A 19,041-nucleotide genomic window follows, 5' to 3' on the forward strand; every position below is an offset into this window, starting at 1 on the left:
AAACCCATTTCATAACCCCTCCCCTTTGCCCCCCATTTTAACCAATAGCCCCACCTCTGTTGCTCCACAGCTACCTCGATATGTGACATACGTTAGTGGTCCCATGCCTGTTCAAGAAGGCCTAGGGTTGCAGCAACAAAAGAAGAAATCCCTGCTTCTACTAAAGCAATGGACAACCTCAAGAGTAAGTCAGCAGTTGCATAGTCTAGTCCAGTCTGCAGAGTGCTGACAAAGAAGTGGCTGTCGTTGACCCTGATACGGACCCTTCCTCAACAGCACATTCTCATAAACAGATGAAGTAGTAGAAAGGTTTGTAGACTCTACCGCTTTTGACTGCAGGTGAGAGATCACATGACCAAATGGTCCTCCATTTTGGGGGGGGGGACAAAGAAAAGAAAAGAAACACTCCTTGCACATAACTTGCCTAAAATTGGGGGGGGGGGGGCTAGACAAAGATGTTTCTCACTGATATCAAGTGTTGTATGTGTAAGGAGTATTTAACACAGAGAAGCTCTCACTCATGTGATCTCCACTTAGTCTGTACATACAATCCAGCAATATTTACCTCCTCACCTGCTATTTATGTGAAGTAGGCCTTACTGACCTGCCAGCCAGCAAACAACACCCTGAGTCCTTTTCACACAACAGACAGAGTAGAATAAATGTGTGATGGTGAAGCAGGAAGAGGGGGGATCGAGGCCACAGGCCCTGCCTGCCCCAACTGCCATGTGTTGATTAGCACTTCTGCACAGAGCCTACATGTTCAAAGGCTCTGTTCAGAAGGCCTGATCGGCCTGTAGCTGTCAGGAGCAGCAGGCGTAACTCACACGTGGTTGACTTCGTTTTCCATACATTGGTTGTGTGAAAAGGGCTCAGGCTCTTCCTGATCCAGGACGGAAGAGTGGCCTGCCTAAGTAATTTCAAGCACCCCTATTGCTTGAGAAAGGAAACATTTCCTGCCCAGCCCTGAACTTGGCACCTGACCAGGCCTCTGACTGAGCAGCCAAACCCACTCTGCGCTTCATAGGCACTGTCCCTGGTGAGTGGCACGCACTTCCCATTCCTGGCAAGGCCCTCTGGAATGGGCCAGAAGGGTCACCCGGGCACCTCACCAAGCAGGCCTCTATTTGCTAGCCCTAACTCTCCGACAGGGGCCCTGAGGCTGCCTGCTGGCTCTCAGATCCCGAGAGTGCCTGCCTGCCTGCTTGCTAGTTCCAGGAGAGAGCTCCTTGGCTCCAGGCCTGATCCTGTTTTCACAAGTGAGCTGCCCACTCTGGCACTTGTGCTTAATTATTGCATCATGGCTCTCATTTAAATAGCAAGAGATGTGTACACATTCTCCCCCTGGAGCAACTGGCTGGCTTCTTGGTTCACAGTTAGGGCAATGGTGGTTCAAAGGTCAGGTGGGTATAAACCAAGAGAAAGGCTTTCAATAAGGGGTGCATAATCTCAGACTCACGTCCTAATCTGGCCCACCTGGGCTTCTCTGCCCCCTCTCTTGTCCCCAAAATGCCAATTGCTGGGTGGTTTCCCAACTTTTATGCACTTTTTTGCCCATTCCCAAAGGTCAAAATGCATTTCCTAAGGCTTATTTACTGGTGGTAAGAACTTGAATGTAGGATATGCTGGTATTTGGGGTGTTTTGACTCCACCCCTTTTGCCTATGACCCCGTCATGTTTGCCTTCGGCCCCGCCCATCACTGGAATGAGGACCCCAAGAGCTTCTCCGAAATGGAATTTGGCCCTCAGGCTGGAAGAGGTTCTGCACCCCTTCTTTAGATTCACCTCAGGATTTATGCGGCATTATGGCCTGCAACTAACACCCACCTTGCCACTCTGCCTTCATGTACCCACATGGTTGACCTGCTTCTCTTATTTTAATCTCTGTGGAGTACAGGCTCCACCACCACCACTACCACTCAGTTGTGACCACCAATAGATCAACTCTTCAAGCTGTTCCTTGGGGGGCACCCACACTTCTTCAGGCTTTGACTTCCCAACACCCCATGGGTTGGATCCAGATTTAAACAAGACCAACTGCACTGCCCCCCCCCTTCCCATGGCAGGCCCTCCAGCCCCACGAAAATGCAGAAGACCCTGCTGAATGCTGTGAGCTGTGGTGGTGGGGAGATCCTCAAAAATCGGGTGGCGGGGCCTCCCACAAAAGGAGTCCTCCTTCTCACATAAGGTCCCTTCCTCTTGCTGGAACCAGATCCTGGATCCAACTCCTGATGTTTTCAATCTGATACCCATAAGCCGTGCTACTGCCCCTGCCCCATCCCCATCCACTCCTCCATCCCTGGTATAGGTACCTTTGACATGGAGGCTCACAGCGCTGAGTGTCTGGCCAGCTGTGTTGCAGGCCGTGCACACATAGAGCCCACAATCCCGTGCTGTGCAGTAAAGCACCTTGAGAATAAAGTAGCCCTCCCTGTCCTCGTAGAGCAGGTGCCTCCTTCCAGGGGACAGCACCTTCCCATCCTTCTGCCAGATGATCTCCGGCTTGGGCTTGCCAGTGACGTAGCAGCGGAACTTGGCGTGTTTCCCTTCATTCACAGTAAAGGCCTTTGCAGTGGGTAGGCTGGGAAGCACCTCTCCATTTTGCCTGGCTTCTGGCAACACCTGTTGCCCAGGATGATGCCGCCCTCTCTTATGGTCTTGCTCCTCTCGCTGCTTCTTGAAGTGGCAGTTTGGGGGCTCGTCATGAGGAATGCAGGCCACGGAATCCACCAGGAGCACGGCGGCAGCCGTGGCCTCTCCAAAACTGTTCTGTGACCGGCACACATAGACGCCTGCATCGGGCAGACGGGCGTTGTAGATATGCAGAGCATGCCAGTCGCCAGGCTCTACGCCCACTTTGTAATGGCTGCTCTCAAAGATGTCTGACAGTTTGTGCCCGTCCTTCTCCCACTCAAGCTGCCCCGAGACCCTGCAGGCAAAAGTCACGTCCTCTCCTCGGGCCACCCGTGCCGAGACCGGCCTATTCAGGAAGACTGGAGGCAGGGCATCCAGATCTCCCTGGGTTTTCAGCTCTGCTGTCTCCACTTTGAGAGTGGCAGCAGCGTAGGTTTCACCCACACTGTTCTTAGCTTTGCACACATAACGCCCGCTGTCCGCCGGTCCAGTCTGAGACACCAGCAGGCTGTAGGCATCCCCATCAGCCTCCACAAACATCCGGCCCGATGGCAGCTCCAGCTCCGAGCCATCCTTCTCCCAGACGATGTTAGGGCGCGGCTCACCAGCGACTTGCCATTTCAGTACCGCATTGGTACCACTCTGTACTGTGGAAGTGCGGGGGTAGGCGAGAAATCGGGGAGCTCCCCCAAAGGCATCCATTACTGGCTCAGTCAGGGTACAGCTGAGGCCAGGGACCTACAGAAAATCAGATCAAGAGAGAGTGATAGAAGCTGGAAAATGCCAGGTTAGAAGAGGAGGAAACAGCCCTTCACTATGATTCACTTTAATCAATCAAACTGGAATGGGAAGAAAAATGTGGAGTAAACGTACTGGTGTTCAATTTGGCCCGCAGGGAATGGCTGTATGGTCATTTCCCCGTGACCCCATCTCATAACCATTTTTTTTTTTTAATCACACTCTGGTTCAGCCCTCTTTCAGCAGCGTCGCAGTGGTGCTGTAGACCCTAGGCTGAGTTGAAGGCTGGGCACATGGCTATGACATCACATGGCAAAATGGAGTCAAGAGCCATTCAAGCCACATCACTCTTGCCACCCTTCCACATTCGGTTATGCAAACAGGGCAACTTGCAACAAATCTGCATCTCTGAGACAACCTTGCCAGAGGCCACAGCTAGACCTAAGGTTTATACTGGGGTCATCCAGGGTTTGCCGCTGCCTGAGCACTGGATCCCCTGTGTGTCACCTAGATGAACAGGTTTGACCCCTGGAAGATCCAGGGATAAACCTTAGGTCTAGCTATGGCCAGAGATTCCCATTTCGCAGAATCCTGTTTTAGCAATGCTGGTTCTTTTGTGCACAGTGCTAGATCCAGATGGCATGGGCTAGTCTGTGGGGAATTAATGAGCAGAAGATGCTGCGGTAGGACAGGGAACTCAACGATTGTGGACAGGACCGATGGTGCAAATAAATGCTCTCCAGGCAGGCAAATCCCATCCAACTCACTCCCTGCCTGTATCTCAGCAGCTTCTCCATGGTGGCTTACAGCCAAGGTCATAGGTAGAAACATGGGCTTGATGTGCAGTTCTATGCCTTCTGACCCTGGCTTTGGGGAGGAGGCAATCACACCCACCAAGGGGCGTGGCTCGCTAACACCTTTAGTCCTCTTTGAACATCTCAGGACAGTCCACACCAGGCCTCAAATCAAAGGGGAAAGGAGCAATGCAGAGATAGGACTGGATTCCTATATTTCCTGTATTTCTAGGATAACCATGGAGGACTGGGGAGAAGTAGCATGTACGCAAACAACTGTACTCCCCTTAAGACTCAAGTGTGTTTGTATTGGGGGGTGGGGGCGGAAAGACACAGGATTCCTCACTCTGGGCCAGGATGGCTATCATGTGCCCCGACTATCAGAAGGTCCAGTCCAGAAAGATGGTAATAATGACGGGTGCTGATTATTACTTTATTTATCACATTTCAATTGTTGCCAACAAATTCACTGTAAGGTGGGTTAGTATAATGATCTGGGAGGATAGCAGGGGGTAAGTTCAGGCAGAGAGAATAGTAATGTGTGAGGGGCTGAGGTGAAGCTTGCACTGGGTACTTTCCAGGTTGCGTTCCTTGCTCAGATGCTGCACCAGTTCTCAGAGGATCCCAGTCCCCTACTGAGAGTACCGCTGGCCGGGGCATGGCTGTGCTATCATGCATTCCAGACCTATCTCGCCGTGTGTAGTGCTACCCTGATAACAGGCTGTCACTCCCTGCAGACCCCATGGGGAGAAAGAGAGGGAGGAGGACATTCCAGGATGGGCCCACACAGAGATCCTTCTTTTTTCCCCTAGTTCTCATTCAAACAGCTCAGTTTTCTGCATGAAAGTCCTTCCCCATGAGGAGTGGGGTGGGGTGGGGTGGGGTGGAGAGAGCCCTGCAGTGTACTTCATTCAAAGGCAGAAACATCCTAGAGAAAGGATTTGCTTCCAGAAAGAAAAGCTCTGATACTGAACAGGGTTATGGGTGTTTCTTCACCCTTCTCAGCCTGCAAAGCTTCAGGTCAGCCAATTCTTAGCCCTGCTGTTTCTTTGGGTACCCCAAAGCAAATCGCAATGTTTTTCATTTGATCCGTCCCTCAGTGATGAGGATTAGTTGTTAATCCTAGAGCCATCATCACTCTCATAAGTACCATTGCTGATAACATCTTTGTCTCCCTCCATCTCCTCCCTTTATTCCCAGTTACACTTACCTCGTCAGGGACGTGAGAAGCAGGCTGTGAGGGGACCGGCCTGCCTTCCTCTCAGCATTCACTAACCTCAAGCCACCTTATGCATCCACTTTACAGACGTGCCTCTCTGTCAGTCGGCTCCTGCTTCTTCCCTTCCTGACAATTTCCATCTGTCCATCCATCCATCCATCCATCCACCTATCTACCCAGACGCCAGTCGTTCACCTTCTATCTTTTGCTATGCTGTGCCCCAAACTGGGCATCCCTGCTGCCTGACTTGTCAATCCTGCACAGCCCCACACACATACTCCCTGCCCCTCACATGCAGTGGGTCCCTGGCCTCCCTCTGCCCTGCTCGCCAGGCGTCTGTGAGCAAGGGACTAAGAGTTACAAATGCCTGCAGCTGCTGTCCCCAAAAATACCCTCTGATGACATGGCTGGGCTGATAAGCGGGGGCTGGGGCCTGGCTAAGTTTAGAGCCCAGCAGGGAGGAGCACAAAGGCATCCCTCAAGCCCTGGAGCTGCCTCAGGCATAGCCCACCTCAAGGGAGGGGGGAGAAGAAAAGGTTCACGGGGCCTCAGAGCAGGTTGGAGCATCCCCTCAGAACACCCCAGGCTGCCTGAAATTCTGGTCCCTGTCACATCATAACAGTGATTGGTTTACATGGCTGGATAGTCCAGGGCCAGCGTCTGGCATCCCAGGGCAGCTGCCAGGTCCCCAGCAGAGCCCACCACTGTCGGCATTTGCCCCGGGCCCTTTGTATCAGGCAGCTGGTCTCCAGGCCTCCATTTTCATTTCCCCAATACCCTGCAGTGACACTAGGTTGGGTATTCAAGAAAATTGTGGGAAATTAAACTGGCAGCTACCAGCCACTATTGAAGTGCTAATGCCAGATAGTCAGGCGGCTGTTCTGGTGGCCCTGAAACCCTGCTGCTAGAAGCGGAATCAAACAGAAACCAGATGGCAGACCTAATGCTAGAAAGTATTTTATCACTGCGGGCTGGAATGGGGATGTGACAGAGAAGATGGCTGTGTCAGCCAAAAGAGAACTGGAAGGTCACAAGAAAACACAATATTCTTTAGCAAATACTGGACCGTTAAGAGTAGTTACAACTCAGTAACTTGCATTCTTCATTTGTTTTCTGTGTTACAAACAGTATCATCAACAACAAAAACCCTCTTTAAAACAAAAAACAAACAAATCATTTTCAGGATTTTTTGCAGCTTTCCTTTGACAATTCCTCAAGAGATTGTCTTCCATTGTTTCCCCGGAGGAATCTACTGCCAGGCAGCTCTCTGGTAACACACAAACAAGAGGCGAAGAGTGGAATGGGGAAGTGGATGGATCTTGCAATGAAGAACAAATAGGAGGCAGTGCCTAAACCGACAACCTTCCCCAACCTGGGCCCTCCAGATGTTTTGGACTTCAACTCCCTGCAGCTCTAGCGTGGCCAATGGTCAGGAATGCTGGAAGTTGTAGTCAAAAACATCTGGAGGACCCCAGGTTGGGGAAGTCTTGCCTACACTCAACAAAATTAAATGGTTCTCCCCATCCCCACTCTGAACTATACTATTTTAGGCTACAGTGAGTTGTGGGCTTACATATTTGAATAAAACAACAATGCACAGGTATATATTGCTAAGCTGAATCCTTCTTTCTCTGATGTACTATTTTTTACGTGCAAGGAGCTGGGAGTGAATTTAAAGTTGGTGCAAACTACTTTGATGGTCTGTCCTTCATTAAAAGATTTTAGGCATAGGCTGGGTGGTCACCCAGCAGGGATGCTGTAGCGGCATATTTCCTGCAGTGGCAGAGGGTTAGACTAGATGACCTTTGAGGACCCTTCCAACTTTATGGTTCTGTGATCCTATTACCTGTACTTTGAAGTGGTACTCTCCAGGAAAAGTGTTCCCCTTTATCTGCTGAATGCATAAACTCTGACTGTGGTCATTGTGTTGAGCACCAGGCACTGAGGCCCTTCCATGAATTTCTAGATAAGGTGGAAGGGTTATGTGATACAAATCTGGAATAACCCATGAACATGAGTGTTATTAGGCAATGCTAAGGGAATTGGCTGAAGTTGTAGTGTGGTGACCCCATCACCCTTCTAACTCATGGAGCTAGGTAGGTACCCAATCTGAAACAAAGTTGATTGGGATTTGGGAATAGCTCTATCCCACCCCTGAGAACATGTTTCCTTATCTTTAGGGTCCAGAGACCATCCACATCCAGTAGAGGCTGGTGGCTCTGATATCAGTGGGGTGGTGAATCCGCTCCAGGTTTTCATCAGAACCAGTCAGAACTCTAAAAGCGCTATCTAAGGAGGTTCCAGTCCAAACCAGTCAGAACTCTAAAGAAACTATCCAAGGTGTGAAGTATCTTGGATAGCTCCTTTAGAGTTCTGAATGGTTCTGAATGAAGCCTGAAGTGGATTCACTGCCCCACTGACATTGGAGCCACCAGCCTCCACTGGACATGGTTGTTCTGTGGACCCTAAAGATAAGGAAACGAGCATGGGTTGGGGGTTCTCAGCCACATTCCACATCAGATCCCCAATCTAGCCCACAATATGCACCCCTGCCTCTGTAAAGCATATGACAGGACTTGCTTGGATCACGGCATAGTTTTAGAGTACACTGAAATCTAACCTCAGCCGACAGATGCCGAGTAGCAGTACGTTCTGAATTCTTTGATACATGCTTGAAAAATTACACTCTTTGGAGTCTCTCCCTCAATTCTTGGACAGCCATTCGAGAGCCTCTGGTTGAAAGGCAAGCAGTACTACTGATTGCTAAGGGTTCAGAAAACCATGTTTGTGCACAATTGGGTTTCCAGTCACCACTTCACACATGATGATGGTAGGGAAAAGAACGAAATGCGCATGCAGATTATCATGTGGCAATCACACACAAGTGCGTTATATTACATGTATGTTTACTGGCTGAGCAAACAGTTGCAGCAGACGGGGCTGGCGTCAGAGTCGGCATAATGTGGTACTTGTCTGGGGCTCAGAAGGGCCCACTGCCGATTCCACTGCCAAGCCTGCTCAGCTGGCCATAGACCTTGGGACCTTGGTGGGCTCTGGCTGTGCTAGAAGTGAATGATTAAGAATATGCTCACTTCTGGTAGGGTGACCATATGCCCGGATTTGCCAATTTGTCCGGGTTTTTTTATGGTAAATCCGGGAGGGGGAGGGGGAATCCGGATTTCCCCCCAAACAGCAGCTCTAATGGGAATTAACAAAAATGCTTATAACTCCGTCATTTTTTAAGATAAAGACATGAAACTTGGCACAATGGTAGCTCTTAGGAAGGGCTTTAGTCATACCAAATTTGAAACAGATCCGTTCATTCATTGATTTTTTAGGATTTTTTTAAAAATTGAGGTTTTAAAATTATTATTTTTTAAATCATCATTTTTAAAGTTAAAGAGATGAAACTTTGTACCATGATAGAATTTAGGTAGAGCTTTAGCCACACTAAATTTGAAACAGATCTGTTAATCCATTGATTTTTTAGGAATTTTTTAAAAATTGAGGTTTTAAAATTATTATTTTTTTAGATCGTCATTTTTAAAGATAAAGATATGAAACTTTGTACCATGATAGGATTTAGGTAGAGCTTTAGCCACACCAAATTTGAAACAGATCCATTCATCCATTGATTTTTTAGGAATTTTTTTAAAAATGAGGTTTTAAAATTATTATTTTTTTAAATCGTCATTTTTAAAGATAAAGAGCTGAAAGTTGGCACCATGATAGCTTTTAGGTAGAGCTTTAGCCATACCAAATTTGAAACAGATCTGGGGCCAGTAGCAAACCCTGTTAACAGCAACAGCAGCTTGCAATGAGTGAAGATAGTCAGAAAAGATATTTGAGGGAAGGGGAGACTGTATCACACAAAGCATAGCAAAAGCTTCAAAGTACAGCAAAACCTACAAAAGTAGGAGTGAGTGAAGTTAATTTCAGATACATTAAATCTCTCACTTGTTCTTTATTTCAGTGATTTTAACATTAAGATGTTATGTAGAACAGGTTTGTCTTAAATGTGTGCTGTAAAATCAGACATGTGACCAAGGCTATGTTCGGGTGGACCCTTTGGTACTGGACACGCCCCCTTGGAGTGACCATGTTGTCCTCCTTTTTGGTTTCCAAAATATGGTCACCCTAATTTCTGGGTACAGCACCGCCCAAGGCTCTACAGAGAGCCAAATGTTTCTCAACCTACACCCACTGAGGAAAAGCAGCAGCGGTTACACCAGTAAGCTACACAGCAGGATAGAGGTAGCATTTTTTTTCTCTTCACAAAGAGCATGGGCAGAGCCCCAAAATACATGACTGTGGTTTGAGGGAGGGGCAAAGAGCCCCCACTAATACTCTGTTGCCCAAGGACCCACAAAAACCCAGAGCCAGCCCTGGCTGTAGCTACCCAGCACACATCCTCATGTACTGGTTAGGTTTGTGAGCTAGAAAGTCCCCGCTTCAGAGTACAGCTCAGTAACGTGCACTCATTAGATAGCCACGGGCAAACCACTAACTAACCCACAACCCCAATGTCTGCAGCTGTTTTTATTGCTGTTTTTATTGTTGGTTTTTATTGCTGGCTTTATTGTGATCCGACTGTTTATTGTGCTTTTATCGCTTTTAATAATGCATCAGTTTTATGTACTTTATTGTTGTATGCCGCCTTGGGAGGGCTTCTGTCCTGAAAGGCAGCCAATAAATAAACAAACAAAAAAACAAAAACAAAAACAAATAGGGTTCCTAATATTGGCCCAGTTGTTATAAGAGTTACTGAAATATTTTTGTGAAGTGTTTTAGCTGCTTGAAGTCTGCCACATGAACCCCAAGCACGGTTATTATTTGCATATGCATGAACTTGTACATGTGAATGATCATCACACGTGATCATCTCTGCATGAGTTTGAGAGCTTTTACTACAGGACAGTGTTTTCCATGTAGGAACTATATAATGTGTGAAGCAATCCAGAGTCTGTGGATATGTGTGCAGTGCCTATAAATCAAAACCGGAACTGACGAGGAACACTGGGAGTTGTAGTCCAAAACATCTAGGCGACATCAGGATGGGGAAGGCTTTATCAGCGAATGCTGGGAACGGGAGTTCTGTAAAATGGTTAGGCTCCTCTAACAGAGACATCACTTTAAATTACAGTGCCCAAGAATCCTTTGGGGGAATGCCATGATCCAGTTTAAAACTGGATCAAATCTGAAGGATCTATATGGCCAGTGCTGCATCAAAGATGCTTTTTCTGCTTGTCCCCTGGATTCAAAGGAAGTCAGCCTTTGATAGGAACAACTTCTGGTACTAAAGGGACAAGGAGAAAGCACTTATCTGAGTTGGTGGAATGGTGCCTAATATTTTTGAAGGGTTCTGAGCTGAGAGGTGGGCACAGCACTTTTGCCATCAACGAAGAAGCACAGGCATTTGGCTCTCCAGTCATCTGAGCTAGATAGACTAATGGTCCAAATTCAGTGCAAAGGTAGCTCCATGGGTTCCACTTGGTTTAGGTTAGCATTTGTTCTGGATCAGAGATGGCAACCGCCATGGAAATCTTTTCTTATCTGGCTAGGATCTAGCACAGCCAGCTCTGAAAAGTGATCCAGGACCAAGGAGCGTTGAATGGGAGGAGAAACATCAGGGTGTGTGTTACTCAGTTACCCCTTGATACCCCCTAATCAGCCTATTGTACTCAAAGCTAACCAAAATGCAGTTATTTATCTCTTCATACAACCCATATATTGTATTCACTCTCAGAGTGATACACAGATGGAGCATTCCTACCGTTTCCTACCAGGAATCCTTCCCTTAATGATCAGCTGCAGTTTATTTTGCACTTTATTTCTTTTAAAAATGGGCTATTAATGTGTCTTTATTCTTATTTTATTTGTCCACCCCTCCAAAACTCTGAATGGGGAGCAATATATAAATATTGTAAATAAATAATCCACTTTAGTGATTCTGACACATGCTTTTGGAGACTAGAATCCATTTTAGTGATTATGAATACTGAACCAGGGAGGGTTGGCTTGTGGGACACCACAGGTTGGCTCTTGCACGTGACGTGTGTGGTGCTTGACAAGCACGAGGGCCTTTTGACACACAGAATTCTATGCTGTACTGCGAAAGGTCCTGCCTTCTTCCTAGTGATCCTAGATGATCAGTCCTGGGTTGCCTGGAGTTAGTTAGACTGATCTGGCTCTAGACCTTAGCAGCTCAACTCCACCGATACCCAGGCAGGAAAGGCAGGAAGCGTAGGCACCCCGTATCTCTGCGCTGGCACTGCCACCCCAGCCCTTCACTGCCTCTCTCCCTCAGAGCACCCTGCTTTCGGCCCTGTCCCCTGGGCAGCGCTGTCCTTGCATTCCAGACGTCTCCTGTGTTTTGCTGCCCAGGAGATAATATTCATGGCTGGCAGACATTTGCGTCAGTGTCAGATACAGTCTCAATGCCATCGTGCCCCAGCCTGGCTCAGCAAGGGAGGCAGGAGGAGCTGGCTGGGATAGACTCGCAGGAGGAAACCCAAGAGCTGGAGCACTTCAGACAAGACGCAGGACTTTCACACACGCTCGCACACACAGCCACGAACCAGCTCTCCGGCAGAGACTCCATCTGCAGTCTTATACACACACAAGTGCAGGAATCCTGCACGCTCCGCACACCATTTCTCTGCACATGCTGGCTCAGGGCTCTTTGCATACCCTGCCCCTCCTCAGCTCCATGCTGATCCTGCTGCTGGCCCTGCTGGCTCCAGCCGCTGTCACTGGCTGCAGCAGGTGCGAGGTTGACAGGCACCTCATCCTGGCCAAAGTCAAGGCCCATTTCCTGGAATTCCTGGGCCCTGTTCCCCAAGGTGATAAGGTCCAGGTGGGACGAAGAAGAGGGCTCCACAGGCGACATGCCTCAAGCACATCGTTTGCTCAGAGGTGGGAGGAAGAGGACACATCTCAGGTCATCGTCTTCCCCTTGAAAGGTAAGTGAACCCATTACTTAAGGACTACTAGGGGAGTTTTTAAGAGAGAGCACTGTGGCACACACACCCTTCCCCACCACTTCCCCCACCAAGAGTACTCTGGCATCTTAAAAATTAACTAGAACTCACCCCATCAGATTGAGAGCCAGTGTGTGTAGTGGTTAGAGTGTTGGGCTGGGAGTTCTAGTCCCTAGTTAAGCATGGACCTCACCGGGTGACTATGAGCCAGTCACTGACTCTCAGTCTAACCTACCTCACAGGCTCATGTAAGCCACATTGGGTTCCCTTGAAAGAAAAAAAAGATGGGATAGAAATACAATCAATCAGTCAGTTAGATGTAAGGTATAAGAAACAGATGGATCAGGAACTACTTTACACCAATGCACTAGAGGTGTACAAAATCATGCATGGTGTGGAGAATGTGGATAGGGAGACATTTTTCTCCCTCTCCCATAATACTAGAACCTGGGGTCATCCCATGAAACTGATTGGTGGGAGATAGGATAAATTCCTGGAAGAGGAAGCTATAAATGGCTACTAGTCCTGATGGCTAAGTGCAACCTCCAGTATCAGAGGCAGTAAGCCTATGTACACCAGTTGCTGGGGAACATGGGTGGGAAGGTGCTTTTTCACCATGTCTTGCTTATGGGTCCCTGGTCGACAGCTGGTTGGCCAATGTGTGAACAGAGTGCTGGACTAAATGGACCCTTGATCTGATCCAGCAGGGCTCTTCTTTTGTTCACTCCACACCTCAGCACCATGTACATTGATGGTGCTATATAAATAAATAATAATAATAATAATAATAATAATAACCTGACAGGCACTCACATACCTTGATATGCCCAGCATTGCAGACCCCTCTCTCCCCCAGCTCCAGCAATTCACACTCTGCTGCTGCCTTTGAATCTTAGGTGTTCATCTCTGCCCTTCTTGGCCAAACTGGGATCTCCCTGGTCATCCCTTCTTGTAGTTGTGCAGCCCAGTTCAATCTTTGCTTATTCAGATCTCCCAAATATTTTAATATTAGCCATGTAATCCTATACATGTTTACTCAGATGTCAGCCCCATTGAGTTCAATGGGGACTTACTCCTTGGCTGCAGTGCTATTATACACTTACCTAATAGAAGTCAATAGGGCGCCTTCCCCAGCCTGGTGCCATAGTCTAGATGGATTGGATTACAATTCTCAGCATTCCTATGCTGGGTGGGTCTGATGGGAGTTGAAATCCCAAAACATCTGGACTGCACCAGGTTGGGGAAGGCTGAAGACATGGACATAGTTCCAAGTGGGCATGTATAACACTGCATTGGGACTTTCTAATGGGATTATAGCATTGCAGCCCAAACTTGTGTGCACTTACTCAGAAAGAAGCCCCACTTCCCCCCTCCCCAAGTATGGTTTACTCCCAGGTAGGGTGACCATATGAAAAGGAGGACAGGGTTCCTGTATCTTTAACAGTTGTATAGAAAAGGAAATTTCAGCAGGTGTCATTTCTATATATGGGGAACCTGGTGAAATTCCCTCTTCATCACAACAGTTAAAGCTGCAGGTGCCCTGCCCTCTTTTAAATCTGGTCACTCTAGTATAGCTCCTGCAGCTTTAACTGTTGTGATGAAGATGGAATTTCACCAGGTGCTGCCTGCATCCAAATGACACCGGCTGAAATTCCCTTTTTTATGCAACTGTTAAAGATACAGGAGCCCTGTCCTCCTTTTCATATGGTCACCCTACTCCCAGGTAATTGTGCATAGGATTGCAGCCTGAGCAAGCATTTCTTAGACCGATCTGGGCTTTCCCTAATCAGGACTACTTAGTTGAAGGGTTTCTACTTGTATGGGAAATGCGGTCTAATGAGGTTAAGTAGAAAAAGTAAGTGTGTGTGTGTGTGTGTAGAATTAACATTCCATAAAAGGGAGGAAATGACTCATTGGGGGTATGGGGAGTAATTTCTCTCTCCCTTTTTTGAAATGCCTTGGCTAGATCTTCCACAGCTATTTAGTATTAGAATACAGATACTGGCATGTTGAGAGAAACAAAAATAAGTCAGGCAGTATCTTTTATTGGACCCAGCTTCCGCCGACGCAAGAACATACAGACTCTCATGTGACACGGTCCTCGAGCATTTGTTGACTCTTGCACCAACCAAAGGTAATGGGGCTAATAAAAGAGAACGCCTGACCAAATTTTGTATCGCCCACCCAAGTATATTTGTATAAATACATGCACCTATGACATTTGCCAGGATTCAGCTAGGCATACAGAAGACAGGGCAGACTGGGCATATCTTGGGCAGGCTGGAGGCAGCCAATTAGTCATGAAATGGCAATAGCCAGAGCAAAATGCTTTGGAGACTTTCAGTAAGACAGAATCCTAGCCAGCCACTAGCAGGGCTTCTTCAGATTCACCCAGCAAATGAGGTTTTATAGTAGCTTTCCGCAATCCGGTACCCTCCAAGTGTGTTGGACTACAAGTCCCATCATCCCAATGGCCATGCTGCCTTGGAATTATGGGAGTTGCAGTCCAACACATCTGGAAGTTGTAAGGTTGGTGGAGGCTGCTTTAGAGATTGTGTATTTTAGATACAAATATTAGAACATTTGATTGTGGGGAGTGGATATCAGTTTGACTCAGCTGTTGTTAATCACCAACAATGACAGTGGTAGAGATGAGATTCACCCAGCACCAAGTCATGGTAGATATGCAGCTGACCTTAGAATAGTGACATGTGCTCAGTGTAGATTCTTTCTTTAATACACCAGCCACAAGCGTTAAGCTCGAACTAGGAAGCAATAAGGCACATACCAGCCAATTGCTTAAAAAGGCATACTGATTTCAGGACTTCAGCCACTTGAACAGCAGGCTTCAGTTTAAAATCTTAGACCAAACTTCCCCAACTTAGTGTTCTTCAGATGTTTTGGACTTCAACTCCCATCAGTCCCAGGGAACCTGGACAATTGTCAGGAAGTCTAGGAGCTGTAGTTCCAAACATCTGGAGGGAGCAGGATGAGGAAGGCTGACTTAGGTTATGGCTGCAAGTTGAAGAGTAAAACATCAGGGGAGGCATGGCATTGTTGGGTTCAGGGACTAGGCTTTCCCACTTCTTGGCAAGTCTAGCTATTGAGAATGCAAAATGGTAGATAACGTAGGTAAACAGTCTGAACAAGACCAATGCTGGGAGCGATTATAAATTAAGGATTGAAAGAGAGACAGAGACAGACAGACTTGGGAACCAGTGCTTGTCCTTTCTGCATCTAAAGTCCCAGCTTTGTAAAAGCAGCTGCCCATGTGTGATTAGCAAAGTCACCACTAACAAACCCCCCTCCATCCTTTGCAGATGTGCCGTGTGTGCCACCTCAACCTGATGAGCTTCCGGAGGAGGCGGGACTATTCACATACATCTTCCAGCCATCCACACACACCCTGAGTCGGGTGGTGACCTCGGCCCAGCTGTGGTTCTACACAGGCCCTGTGACTGTGCAGAGCAGCAGCGCCTCAGAAGCAGCATCCAACAGCTCTGTGCCAGAGGCAGAGGTACTCCAGCTCTCCCCACAAGGCCAGGTCCCTGTGGCTACCGTGGCAGTACCAGCTCCCGAGGGCTGGACCGTCTTCCACTTTGGAACCTCCTTCTTGCCGTACATCACCCAGAGGATATTTGTGCTGTTAGTTCGTTGCCCAAGCTGCCCTTGCGTGGCTGACGCTGCAAAGATACCCTTCCTCATGGCAGTCACCAAACCCAAGGGCCACGACCGGTCCCGGCGGTCCTCAGTGCCCTGGTCACCCACATTTTCCAGCTCACTCCAGCGCCCTTCAGGCGATCCTGCCCTCCACATCAACTGTTACCGGGCCTCCATCAACATCTCCTTTGAAGAACTCGGATGGAACAATTGGATCGTACACCCCACCAGCTTTGTGTTCCACTATTGCCACGGGAGCTGCTCGGACGACCATGTGTTCAGAGGCCACTTCAAATTGTGCTGTGCCGCCTTGCCGGGCACCATGAACTCTCTGCGCATCCGCACCACCTCGGATGGTGGCTACTCCTTCAAGTATGAAACAGTGCCCAAAATACTCATTCAGGATTGCGCCTGCATATAGCAAGGACTTGGTACCGGAGGAACACCTCTCCTGAAGGGAGGCTGGCCTCTTTTGCCCAGTTCAGATCACCCTGAGCACCTCAGCAAACACACATCCTCTCTGGTTGGTCCCATGACCTATCCCATCTGTTGAAGGTGTGCACACTGGGCTTAGTCATGGCTGCAAGTGTGCAAGCCCAGGCCAGTTCAATTCTAAGTGAACTCAGCAAAGATGTATGAGCCATTCACTAAAAATGTGTGGTCTTCCCAGCCAGTTTTTGGGCATGTCACATTAAGTTGCGCATTTCATTCCTGTGGGTTGCTGTTGTTGTTTTTAACTGAAGAACAGCCTTTGAGGCTGCAATTGAGACTGGATGAGCAGGACTGGTTAGGGAAGGTTGCTTACTTAATCCTTTCTGGTTGTGGCTTGTGTCCCAAAATGCTTTCCCCCTCCATAACAGAAAAGGTGTAGGATTTCCATGTATTTTCAGGTTGGGGGGGGCAATTTTGAGAGGGACAGGCAACAGGAAGGGGAATTATTAAGTAAATCCTCCCCTGCCATTCCTCTTTCATTGATTACAGCCTCCAAGGCTTCCCCCCTCCCCCAGTAACAAAACAAACCAGACTGCCATGGAAAACACACAGTTGCACGGATAATTTGGCCCTCAGATTCTGGATCCATTTATCTCACCAGAACCAGAGACGGAGACTTCCTTCCTAGTGTAATCTCTTTTTAGGGCAGCCTTCCCCGACCCGGGTGCCCTTCAGATATGGATTACAACTCCCAACATTCCCAAGATGCTGACAGTTGGGCCAGCTCTGAGCTTATGAGAAACTTCCTATGAATTGCCATTTTCTTATGGACAGAGCTGGCCCTTTTGGATAGCACTGGGAGTACAACTATCTGAGGAATGCCAAGCTGGGACCAGCTCCTGGAATCTGCGACAGGATCCCCTACGAAAATCTAAGGACGGGCCTGTTCGGCTTGCCAAGCCTGCTTTCCCCCTATACACAACACGCAGCTCAATTTGGCCCATGTGGCAAACTCACTCAGCAAGTTCGCTGGCCTCCAGTGTCCCTCTGCAAAGACTCCCCGCCCCCGCCCCCGTCCCTCTCGCTCCACCAACAAAAGCAGAGCCAGATCTTTAACCTCGGCTGGACAATCCAAACTCCCCCCCCCCCATCCCATTTTTGTTAGCCCTCCCAAATTCTGCTCCACCATTAGAAGAGCTGAAACAGGGGACAGTGACTCAATTCCACTCGCTGGTCAGAGCATTCAGGATGGGACGAAAGCAAGAGGCACATCAGAAGTCTCCCAGGGCTGGTGCCTGTAGCCGTGGGATGCCTGTAATCAGAACATGGTGTGACAACCAGAGTGGGGGAGTCCCCTTGCTTTGTTAAACTTTGTGTCATAATCAGCAGTTTAGCTGTAAGAGACTATTTAGAAGGTGTTTCCAAAACATTGTTAAGTATTTAGAAAATAAACTTAAAAAAAAAAAAAAGTTGCCTATCCTGGGACACCCTGTACTGATCAACTTCGCTGAACAGACTGGACAAAGAATAAAGTGTGCCTTCATGTGTGCAAGTTTGCATGTACGTTTCTGCATACATACATTGCACAAGTACTTGCTGAGCAGCAGTTAGCAAGGTACCTTGGACTCTAGGCTAGCACTGGGGAGGAGACACAGGGAGGGTGAACGCTAGCAGCTGGCATCTTGCCACACTCCATATAATAATTAGTGCCTTGGTTTTGATTTATTTAAAGAACGTTTTAAATGAGCAAGTAACATTGTTCCCTGGCTGTAATACAAGGCCTTGGTCAGCAGAGGGCACCAAAGGACCCAAGACAGCCAGCAGAACAAAGAATTTGGTCAGATCGCTTATTTCCAGCTATTTAAATGTTTAAGCCATTTAATCTCTCTTTCTGAAGGACATCAGCTAAGGGGAGAAAGGCAATACAGTTGATTTTTACACAGCTCAGTTCTATGTTGGGCGAGGCAGGAGAAAGGTGTTGATTAAACCCACCTTTGGACTTTCATAGGCAAGGCAGAAAATCATTACATAGATTTGAAGATGGCCCAGAGAATTCCCTCAAAGGGGTGGGGGGGAAGCGAGTTTTCCTATTCTGATCATGTTCAGAATCCCAAGATAGGGAATCTGGGAGGGGGCTTGGCTGAACAGGGAGGGGCCTTGGCTCAGTGACAAGAGCACCTGCTTTCCAGGCAGAAGGTCCCAGGTTTAAGACACCTGCCTGGAACCCTGGAGAAATGCTCCAGTCAGTGTCAACAATACTGGGCTAGATGGAACACAGGTCTGACTCAGTATAAGGCAGCTTCCCATGACATGCGGGCTTGAGAAGCTCAGCTGTAAAATAGGTCAAGACCCACACCCATCCCACCAGGCCATGCTGACAGTGACTTCTCTGCTATTCATGTGGAGAAAGAGCTACTCTCTCCCTCAGCACGGGCACTAAACAGCACCTGAATTGCCCTCTTGGATAAAGCTGAGGCGGAGAGCACTGTTTCCTGCACAGTGCCCGTTCCAATTCAGATGTATTAATACTGACGTAGTTGATGCCCCAGGATTCACAGAAGCTTCCGTGGGGTGGCTTTACAAA

At 48.1% G+C, this 19,041-nt stretch overlaps 2 protein-coding genes across 3 annotated transcripts in view; one reads left to right on the forward strand and one right to left on the reverse strand.

Moving 5' to 3' along the window:
- OBSL1 (obscurin like cytoskeletal adaptor 1) overlaps positions 1–3,368 on the reverse strand; it is a 61,496-nt gene extending 58,128 nt beyond the window's left edge. For both annotated transcript variants that reach the window (XM_063116829.1, XM_063116828.1), the window contains exon 1: positions 2,313–3,368. In XM_063116829.1, the coding sequence (XP_062972899.1) occupies positions 2,313–3,336 (1,024 nt within the window). In that variant the 5' untranslated portion in view covers positions 3,337–3,368. The remainder of the gene's footprint in view (positions 1–2,312) is intronic.
- Positions 3,369–11,960: 8,592 nt separating this feature from the next.
- Positions 11,961–16,604, forward strand: INHA (inhibin subunit alpha). Its single transcript, XM_063118680.1, has 2 exons — positions 11,961–12,347; positions 15,686–16,604. Exons 1-2 carry the CDS (start codon positions 12,050–12,052, stop codon positions 16,444–16,446), a joined length of 1,059 nt encoding a protein of 352 aa, XP_062974750.1. The 5' UTR covers positions 11,961–12,049; the 3' UTR covers positions 16,447–16,604.
- Positions 16,605–19,041: the final 2,437 nt, after the last annotated feature.

This window comes from Elgaria multicarinata, chromosome 2 (genome assembly GCF_023053635.1).
Source record: "Elgaria multicarinata webbii isolate HBS135686 ecotype San Diego chromosome 2, rElgMul1.1.pri, whole genome shotgun sequence".
NCBI classification, from domain to species: domain Eukaryota; kingdom Metazoa; phylum Chordata; class Lepidosauria; order Squamata; family Anguidae; genus Elgaria; species Elgaria multicarinata.